At 44.9% G+C, this 10,729-nt stretch overlaps 1 protein-coding gene across 1 annotated transcript in view; it reads left to right on the top strand.

Annotated features, from left to right (window-relative positions):
* The window catches only part of LOC123242028 (anosmin-1-like), a 15,839-nt gene extending 6,058 nt beyond the window's left edge, over positions 1-9,781 (top strand). The window contains exons 5-10 of the mRNA XM_044669523.1: positions 1,066-1,195; positions 2,781-2,983; positions 4,410-4,545; positions 8,275-8,385; positions 9,341-9,435; positions 9,662-9,781. Of these exons, the coding sequence (XP_044525458.1) occupies positions 1,066-1,195; positions 2,781-2,983; positions 4,410-4,545; positions 8,275-8,385; positions 9,341-9,435; positions 9,662-9,781 (795 nt within the window). The remainder of the gene's footprint in view (positions 1-1,065; positions 1,196-2,780; positions 2,984-4,409; positions 4,546-8,274; positions 8,386-9,340; positions 9,436-9,661) is intronic.
* The last annotated feature ends 948 nt before the right edge of the window (positions 9,782-10,729 follow it).

Here is a 10,729-nt window from a genome sequence, read left to right as displayed (position 1 = left end):
GAGAAAGAGAGGCAGGGAGGAAGGGAGGGAGGGAGGGAGGGAGAGAGGAAGGAAGGGGCAACTTGGAAAAAAAGGAAAAAAGCACAGAACCACTAAAGTAGCCAGAAAGACCAAATCTTTCATCAGGACAAGAGGCAGCGTTCAATATTCAGCTACTGCACAGAGTCAAAGCTCTGGCACTGTGGTCACAGTGTCTCTGGGAACACACACAACCAAGGAGGATTTTCCAAAGAAGAAGAGAACATCGGGGTCTTATATACCTTTTGGGGAATTAAGGACAGAAAACATACCTAATAGCCAGAGGCTGGGGTATCAGGGAGTGACCTAACCTAAAATGGATACAGAAGGATGGTTCCAGCCAGGTACTCTGATACAAGGGGGGAAACTTTTAAGACCAAAAGGGTGATTGAGGATTTGAGCCTTTCTATCACTCCTCTTCAGGACACTTAATGGATGCTTGGTGATCCATTGTTCAGTCTGAGACAAGGCCAGTTTGGGACTTCCCCTAAAGCATATTCCCAAGGGACAGGGGCAAACTTGAGGGTTCCAGAAATACAATTGACAGAAGGAAGAGAATGAAGGGGTGGAATTATTACTTTCTTCTTATGTGCCAAGTACTGTGTTATATCATAGAATTAGGACTGAGAAGGATTCAGTAGTCAAGTAGTCCATGCCCCATTTTACAGATGAGAAAACTGAGATCCAGAGAAATGAAGTGATTTGCTCAGTATAACACAGGCAAGAAGGGCCAGCTCCAGATTCCAGACATGTTTCTCTGACTCCAAATGCAGGGCCCTTTCCAGTGCCCTGTAACATCTCTTTTTCCTCATCCATAACATAAACCGGTTGGCCTGGGTGGTGCCCAGAGTCCCTTCCATCTCCCAATCTTATCATTTCTTTAACAAAGTTCCCTGACTGGAATCCTCACTCATCTGTTACCTCCTGCCAAGAAAACAGAGCCTCAGCTTCCAAGCTGGTCAAAAATACCATCAGCTGACCTGACTTAGTAGAGTCTGGAAAAGTTGCCACTTTCCCTCACTTTCCTTTTCTCGTGGAGGACAACAGACAACGGAGGAGAGCGCCCACCTGGAGAGCGTCGGCCCGAACAGATGGTACCAGTTCCGCGTGGCCGCAGTCAATGCTCATGGCACCCGGGGCTTCACTCCTCCCAGCAAACACTTCCAGTCTTCCAGAGGTGAGTAGAGGTCATGCCAGGCCATGATGCCTACCAGAGGCAGAGTGGGCAGTTCCTACTTGGTGCGCTCAACCTTTCCTGGCACTGCCAAGTGGTCCCTGAAATTCCTTTTGGTGTGGGAGAGCTTTGAGGTGAAACCCCCAGTTTGGGACAGGTTGCCCATTGCAAGAATGCAAGCCTAAACCTAGCTTAGAAATCAGAAGAGAGGGGCAGCTGGGTAGCTCAGTGGATGGAGAGTCAGGCCTAGAGACGGGAGGTCCTGGGTTCAAATCCGGCCTCAAACACTTCCCAGCTGTGTGACCCTGGGCAAGTCACTTGACCCCCATTGCCCACCCTTACCACTCTTCCACTAAGGAGCCAATACCCAGAAGTTAAGGGTTTAAAATAAATTTTTAAAAAATTTTTTAAAAAATTAGGAAAGTGGCTAAGCATTTATTAAGCACCTACTATGTGTCAGGCACTGGACTAAGCATTAATGATACACAGAAAGCCAAAAAGACAGCCCCTGCCCTAAAAGAGCTCACAATCTAATTGGTGAGACACCATGAAAACAACTTTGTTCTATAACAAAGTCTCTGTAGGATAGATTGGAAGTAATCAAGGGAGGACAATTATTAAGGAGAATGAGGAGCATCTTTTCTCAAAAAAGATGGGCTTTTAGCTAAGACTGGAAGGAAGCCAAGAGGTAGAAGTGAGGAGGGAAAGAATTCTAGGGATGGGGAATAGCTAGCAAAAATGTTTGGAGGCAAGAGAAATCCCTGGATTTAAGAATAAGTAGAGGGGAGAAGGTAGAAGACTGGAAAGGGAGGCTCGGGTGGCTTCGTGAAAAGGTAGCCAGGTAGAGGCGTGTAGGCTGCCCAGCTGTGACCCTGGGCATCTCCCTTAAACCTCTTTGGCATAGGTTTTGCCTTTCTGACTCAGAATTGATACGAAGATATACATTATGGACTTTTTAAAAAAGCGTTAAGGAAAATGTGGCAATTCGAAAGAGATAAAAGCGTCTAATCTCGTGAAGTCCACAAGAACATCTTGTTTTGTTTAAGCTCTGGTGGTTCCTAGCATTTACTGGAAGCTCCAAAGGAGCTAAATGTACAATGAAGGCCAAGGCTGGTGACTTGTAATTTGTGAAGCTCTAGAGATAAGCGGAGGGCACAGTTGCAAGTCGAGGCACTCCCTTTGAGAAACTTGTCCTAGTCCAGTATGAATTGTTACCCTTTTGTCCTTCCCTGACTTGGCATGAGATAATGTTGGGGGAGGAACAGCGTGGGAAGGAGGAGAGGCACTGAAGGAATGAGATGAAATCCAGAGAGTCAGCATTAAAATAGATAATCTTCCCCTCCTAGGAGCCACCTGCGGGCCTTCTGTCCATATGGCCTGTCTCCCATCACCCCAAACCCTGGCCCCTTGACTTCATCCTTCCTTGGGGCAGTTAGGATCAGGCCCAGAGTTGTTCCTTCCCTTGGTTCATTTCGCACTTAGGATCAAAGGCTGTCACATAGTAGGCACTTAATAAAAATGCTTCTTGACTGACTGACTGACTGAATTCCTTCTCTTCTGTCATCCTCCCCTGCTCCATCTCTCACAGCTCCTCTGCCTCCAGGGTCCCCCCAGAATCTCAGAAAAGGCAATGTCACCTTGAGCCACGATGGGACGCACAGCATCATCATTTCCTGGGATCCCCCTTCCGAGGGGGCTCTGGATGTCCATCACTACAGGGTCTTCTGGAGCTGCTGGACACCAGAAGCATGTGGGCCTTCGCCTAAGATGAGGAGCCTGAGAGTCACCAGGGTAAAGGCTCAAGTGTCTGGCACCAGGCTTGGGAATGAATGAGGGAGGAAGAGAGTGTCTGTGTCTGTGTCTGTGTCTGTGTCTGTGTCTGTGTCTGTGTCTGTGTCTGTGTGTCTGTGTGTCTGTGCTGGAAGGTGAGGGGTGGAGTAGGACAATTCAGTTATATGGAAGAATGGCTGGAGAGGTAGAAACCAAAGCCAAAAATATAGAGATTTGAAAAAAAAAATGTTCTAAGTCACTATGGACTAGAGAAATGCAAACCAAAAGAATTCTGAGATATCTTCTCACACTCATGAGAATGGCTGAAAGGACAAAAGGGCAGAATGACAATTGTTGGTGGGGATGTGGAAAAACAGGGCCATGAAGTGGAACTGGGAACTGATCCACTTTGGAAAGCAAACTGGAATTTTGCCCAGAGATCTATAAAACTGTATACCTTTAGAGCCAGCAATACCACGGGTGGGCCTATTTCCCAAAGTGCCCAGGGAAAAAGGAGAAGAACCTCTGTGTTCCAAAATATTTCTAGCAGCTCTCTCGGTGGTGGCAAAGCATTGGCAACTGAAGCAATGCCCATCAGCTGGGGAATGCTTACACAAGGTGTGGCCAATGATGGTGCTGGAATACTGCCACAGGGCAAGAAACAGAGGCGGGTTGATTTGTGAAAAACCTTGGAAAGCATTCCATGGGATAACAAGTGGCTAAGTAGAACCAAGAGAACATCATCTACAGCTCTAGATTAGGTACTTGAAGAATAACTTGTGAATGTCACCTCCATAGAATGAACTGAAAAATAGAAACCTAAAATACACAATTTATACATACATACACATATATGCATATTTATCATATTCTATTTATTTTATGTTTTATTATTTATACCCTTTGCTCATAAACAAACAAATAAATAAAAGAATAAATGAATGAATGAATATATATATTTACCAGAGGATGCATTCTACGATGTGGGGAGGGGAGAGAGGGACCGAGATACCTGTAAATAAATCCTATTCATTTTACCAGGTTTCCTTTAATAATTTGCAGATGAGGAAACTGAGGCTCAGAGAAACAGTAGTAATAATCAACACATAACAAGCATTCCAAAATGCCCACTATGCACTAAGCATTGTGTTAAGTTCAGAGATTTGTTTGCTTGTTATCTGATCTCCAGATCATATGGATAAGCGCCTGCTTTGGGGGGTCACTGAGAGATTCCCTGACATTCCTGTATCATCTCTACATGTCAGAGGCAGGTCTGGAAGCAAAGTCTTCAGGGCTCTGCCACGGGGCATGACCGCCTCACTTTGCTCCTACTAGGAGCTCTAATGAGTCATCGTTCAGTCTAGTAAAGCCCAGGGGAGCGCCACGGTCCCTTGGGCCTGTGGATCAGGAAGACTATTTTGAAGATGTCTTGACATGTCCATTATAGGCAAAACCCGAAGTACGACTGGAAGGACTTGAGGCTGGCACAACCTACCAGGTGCAAGTGCAGACCGTCGCCTTCTGGAGCCAGAAACGTCTCAAGAGCACCAAGTCTCAGATGCTTATCACCATGCCAGCAAGAGGTAGGCCTGAGTCTAAGTTTGCCAGCCAAGGGGGTCCAGCTGCGGTCACTACTGCCAATTGAGCTGGGCAGGCCCATTGAGAAGGGGTCCAGACTGCCCTGAGGGTGGCCAGAGCCAGTTCTGAGGTCAGAATAACACAGTCATTGGCACGAGATGGAGAGAGAGGCAGAGAGATGAGTCGCTTTTGGGAGCCTTAGTACGTGAGGGGATGTCCAGAACTTGGAGACCTGGGGATCTGGGTCTGGGTGCGAGGTAGGAATAGGGAGTCTGGGAAGGAGAGAAAAGAGAGAGAAGGGCTGAGAGTCAATAGCCTGTATGGGTCAAAGGCAGGTCTTGAAGCTAAGTCTTCAAGGTTCTGCTATTGTCTAGTCAGAGGAAGGGATTCAAGGTGAGTTAAAGCTGAGATAAGCAAGAATTTGGGGGGGCTCAGAGTGTGTATATGTGGTAGAGGCAAATTTGGGCTGGGTGATGGGTCCTAACGCCCCCATCCCCGCCATGCCATCTTACCCAAAAGAAGGAGATTCTCCTCCTAGAGCAATGAATATAGTCCCAGGAGATGGTCACAGATGATGAGGTCAGTTAGTTAAATCAGTCAATAAACATTTCTTAAGTGCCTCCTATGTGCCAGGCACTATGCTAAGAGCTGGAGTTATAAACAAAGACAAGACAGTCCCTGCTCTCAAGAAATTCACACTCCAGTGGGGAAGAAAGCACGCAAATGATTATGTAAAATCAAACTATATACAGAGCAAACTTGAAATAGCCAGTAGAGGGAAAGCATGAGAATTAAGGGGAAAACTAATGGTGCTTGGCCTGGTGTTAGAAAGAACAGAATTCAAATCCAGCTTCAGATAGTTGTCAGCCGTGTGACCCTGGGCAAGTCATTTAACCCTATTTGCCTCACTTTCCTCATCTGCAACATCAGCTGGAGAAGGGAATGGCAAACCAGTCCAGTATCTTTGCCAAGAAAACTCCAAATGGGGTCATGAAGAGTGATACTATTTGGATGTGTGGGAGGATGACTGAGACATTGGACAACAATAATATCAACACTAGAATTCAGGAGGGGCAGGAAAGGTTTCCAGTTTTAATGTATTGACCAGATGTTACTGCTCTATGATCCTTTTCTGAAGCATGAATGAGTGCTGGAAAACCCTTTCTGGCACTCAGTATGAGGCAGACTTTACCAAGCCTCATCCTCAATACTTAACATTCTAGTGGGAAAAGATAACCCGTGTGGGGAGCAGTGGCCAGTGAGCCTAGGAGGTCATAGGTTTGAGATTTCTTTTTCATATACTGTTTTAAGTCATATATATTAAGGAAAATGATTGTGTATTCCTGTAGATGGGATCTGAGTCAAAGATACCTTGTGGTCCGAAGCTTTTTGCATTTTCTTTATCCTTAGGGATCCCAAGGAACAGCTTCCTTTTAAACAGAATTTGGTTAATCAGTGAAGGGGAGGAGGGTTCTTCTCCTGCGTTTGGGACTTGTCCTCCTGTGGGGATGAGGAAGTTGATGCACCGCCTCTTAGTGAGCTTCACCAGTGAAAGATGTCTGGGGATAGTTGCGGAAGTCTTAACTCCCACAAGTTCAGGGTCTTGAGGAGGTGGGACAGCATCAGCTCATTAAGACAAATGAGAGACAGTCTGAACTTCAGCCAGGCAGGCATCATGAATACTGCTGTACTCTGCCTTGAGTAAGGTTTATTTTTATATGCTTTGAGTTCATACATAATGTTGACATGGAAATTCATTCTCATCCATTCTCATCATACATCTTTTCTTAGAGACAATGTATTAAATCATACATTAACTTTGTTACAACTTTTCATTCTCCAGTAACTTTCGATATTTTTCAAGGTGTGTTTGACGTATCTCTTGGGCTACAGGGGTGGGAATGTATAGGCCTTTTCATGGGAGACAATTTCTCCATTTATCATCATACCATACCAAATCAGGGATCAGGATGGGGGGAAACTTGGAGACTGTTCTGGCCTGTTTTTGCAGGTACCTGTGTATGGGAGTGAGAAATCTAAGTTAGAGTTTTAAAATCTTTAACATTAACTCCTTATTTGCTGGTTTGTTGTGAAGGGACTTCTAGAGGAATTTCTGTATTACTACATGTAAAAGTGGGAATTTCCTAAGAGTTTATAGGGGGCCTGTGAGGGTTTTAGTAATAGCCTTTACTGTTCTTCTGATTTTCCCTGGGGCTGAGTAGGGATATTGATCACAATAATTCCAATAATAAGGAGTGTTAGTGAGAGAAGAGCCACACAGGTATATCTGAGTGAGGGGTTTCCATCCTTCCTAATGCTGCCATGCATTTCCTCAAGGTCCCCTCTGTGACCATATCAGACAGAGTGGGTTTGATGGCCCCCAGAAGATGGTCAAGAGAGGAGTTGAATAATGAGAGCCTGAAACCTATTTCTCAGGCTTCCTGACCCAACTCAGGTCATCCCTGGTCACGGGAGCACCATAGATACCTCTATCACTTTCTAGCTTAAGATGCTGCCCTCCCATGATAGAATCAATACACATATTCTTACCCAAAGATCAGTTTCTCAAGATAATTTCAATCATTTTTTTAAACATTTAATAATAGTTATTTTTTAGAAAAGTTAACATGGTTACGATTCATGCTCTTACTTTCCCCTTCACCCCCCCCCCCCCGACCTCTTCCCCCCACTCATAGCTGATTTGCATTTCCGCTGGTTTTAGCATGTGTCATTGATCAAGACCTATTTCCAAATCGTTAGTAGTTGCATTGGTGTGGTAGTTTCCAGTCTACATCCCCAATCATGTCCACCTCAACCCATGTATTCAAGCAGTTGCTTTTCTTCTGTGTTTCCACTCCTGCAGTTCTTTCTCTGAATGTGGGTAGCATTCTTTTCCATAAATCCCTCAGAATTATCCTGGGTCATTGCATTGCTGCTAGTACAGACATCCATTACATTCTATTTTACCACAGTGTATCAGTCTCTGTGTACAATGTTCTTCTGGCTCTGCTCCTTTCGCTCTGCATCAATTCCTGGAGGTCGATAATTTCAATCATAAGACACAGGCCAATCCATGGATTCATCCTGCGCAGGCCTGATGGGGTTGATTCATGACTGTACCCAGAGATGGTAGTATTTCTGCCAAAGAGGGAGGAGAGAGGATATGCCTGCCATTGACCTTCATGCTACCAAAAGCATGGATTTCCAAGGCAATGCCATAGAAGATGGCACTATGGTGGGTCTGGGCCTGGCTAGCTATGGAGAACTCCCACCAATGAAGAACACAGGGAGTCTGGTCTCAGGCAAGATGGCGTGTCATGAAGATGGACAGAGAATAAAGACACTGGATACAACACACAACACCATTTCCACTTGTTCTCTGTGGCCGGCATGTTTTAAATCCTCACCTTCCATCTTAGAATCAATACCAGGTATTGGTTCCAGAGTAGAAGAGTGGTAAGGACTAGGCAATGGGAGTTCAGTGACTTGCCCAGGGTTATACAGCTAGGAAGGGTCTGAGGCTAGATTGGAGCCCAGGACCTCCCATCTCTAGACTCTCCATCCACTGAGCCACCCAGCTGCCCTCTTGCCCTAGTCTTGCAAGACCCACCCATGTTTTCTCCCCCAATTTCACTCATTCTCTGAGGGGAAGCTGACTCAAGGCAGAGGGGAGATGAGTCTTCTGGCACCTGGCTCCTGGGGCAGACCCTACATCCATTCTCTTCCTTCTCCAGAGATGTTAAATGAGTTACCAGCATCCCAGCAAGTACCTGCCTTGAGAGTACAGGTGGAGAGTCCCTGCTATCTACAGAATGACCTACAAGTCAATGTCCGCTGGAGTGGAGGTAAGTCAGGCCTGCAGCAAAATCAAACTGAAGCCTGGGCAGTAAGTAGCCCCAATCCCATGCTCAGCTGGTCAAAACATGCAAGGCAATTCTGCAGTTTAATAGGAGAGACAGCGGGCAAATTCCTATGTGCAAACAAGCTTTAGACAGGGTAAATTGGAGACAAGAGCAGATAGAAAGCACTGGGATTAAGGGGGATAGGAAAAGGTTTCTTGTAGAAGGTGTAGAACAGGAAGCCAAAAGAGTTTAGATATCATTTAGCAGGTGAAGAAACAAAGGCCCTAAAGATTAAGTAATTTGCCCAGAGATACATAGGCAGTAAAGGAGAGAGGCAAGATTTGCACCCAGGCCCTCTGACTCCAAAGTCTGGGTTCTTTTCACTGAACCAAATTACCTCCCTCCTGCCTGCTCATAGGCAAGTTGCTAATGTTCTGAACTCCCAGAATGGTGGGAAGGCTTCAGTGAGATCTTGTTGGGGAAAAAACACCTTGTACCCTCTAAAGTCCTATTTAAAATGTTAGCTCTTATAAAATACACAGGGCCTAGCAAATGGTAAGTATCTAATAAATATTTTATCTATTTTAAAGAATGGGAAATTTTTGATAGAAATTCCTAGCCTCCTTATTTATCTCTTTGGGGGGAAGCAGTATGGAGATCTAATGATCATTTATTGGGCTTTTATCTTTGTTTTAATTTTTATGTAGATCTTCTCTTAGCACAGTGCCTGGCACATGGTAAATGCTTAGTAAGTGTTTATTGACTGATTTCTTAAAGTGAAGTATATCACATTCCATCCATCCATCCATCCATCATTTTATTTATTCATTCAACAGATGTTTTGAGCCCTGATGTGGCTGAGGTGCTAGGGCATGCTGAATCAGGGCTACAATGCAGGCAGTGCACACGTGTGTGCATACACATACATACACACACACACAGTTTGTTCTCTTTTTAGTCTTCTCAAGAGAACCTGGTATCTACCTGTTAACCTGGAAACCCATCTCCTGTGCTAACAACCATACGGCATCAGCCACACAAGCCTTGGTGCAGGTCAGTGTTTGGTTTCACCAAATCACCAAACTTGGGAGTTGGAAGGACCTTCAGACTGCCTTATAAGTCCTATACGTGTGGGGGCTCCTTACTAGATAACTGGCAAGTGGGTGTCCAGCCTCTACTAGAAGACACTAAGTGAATACCTCCAGGGCCAGCCTTTTCTATTTGTGGGCAGCTCTCATTTCCAGGCTAAATCTGCCTTCTTATGACCCCTTCCCCTAAGGGGGCCAAACAGAACAGGGCTAATCCCTCTTCCATGGGACACCCCATAAAGTATTTAGACTCAGAAGACAATGATTTAGAGCAGTCAGAAGCCCCAGAAGTCATCCAGACCAACCTCTAAACATTACACTTGATGAAAAAGAAGCCCCCAAAGTGCTAGAGCCAGGTCTTCCAACATTCTTTCCATTGAACCATCCTGCCTCCTTCATGCTGTCATGTTTCTCTCCCTGAGTCTTCTCTTCCCAGGCCAATCATGCCCACCTCCTCTAGGTGATCCTAGTATGGCATAGCCATACAGCCTTTTACTCTCCTGGTGGCTCTCTGGATATTTTCCAGTTTATCAGTTTAAGAATGCACAGGAAAAACTCTAGGCAAAAAACTTTTTTTTTAATTTTTATTTTTTAGAAAAAATTTTTCCATGGTTACATGTTCTTACTCTTCCCCCCACTCCCAAACCCCCTCCACCCCCACCCCCCATAGCCAACTCCCATTTCTACTGATTTCTTCATGTGTCATCAATCAAGACCTATTTCCATATTATTGATAGTTGTACTACGGTGGTCCTTTAGAGTTTACAGCCCAAATCATGTCCGCATCAACCCGTGTGTTCAAGCAGTTGTTTTTCTTCTGTTTCCACTCCTATAGTTCTTCCTCTGAATGTGGGTAGCATTCTTTTCCATAAATCCCTCAGAATTGTCCTGGGTCATTGCATTGCTGCTAGTACAGATATCCATTACATTCGATTTTACCACAGTGTATTGGTCTCTGTGTACAATGTTCTCCTGGTTCTGCTCCTTTCACTCTGCATCAATTCCTGGAGGTCTTTTCACTTCACATGGAATTCCTCCAGTTTATTATTCCTTTGAGCATAGTAGTATTCCATCACCAACATATACCACAATTTGTTCAGCCATTCCCCAATTGATGGGCATACCCTTATTTTCCAGTTTTTTTTTTTTTTTTGCCAACACAAAGAGAGCAGCTATAAATATTTTTGTGCATGTCTTTTTCCCTATGTTCTCTTTGAGATACAAACCCAGCAATGGTATGAATGGATCGAAGGGCAAGC

This window comes from Gracilinanus agilis, chromosome 3 (assembly GCF_016433145.1).
Source record: "Gracilinanus agilis isolate LMUSP501 chromosome 3, AgileGrace, whole genome shotgun sequence".
Taxonomy (NCBI): Eukaryota; Metazoa; Chordata; class Mammalia; order Didelphimorphia; family Didelphidae; genus Gracilinanus; species Gracilinanus agilis.
The sequence above is the reverse complement of the archived record's forward strand: the minus strand, read 5'-3'. Positions and strand labels throughout refer to the sequence as shown.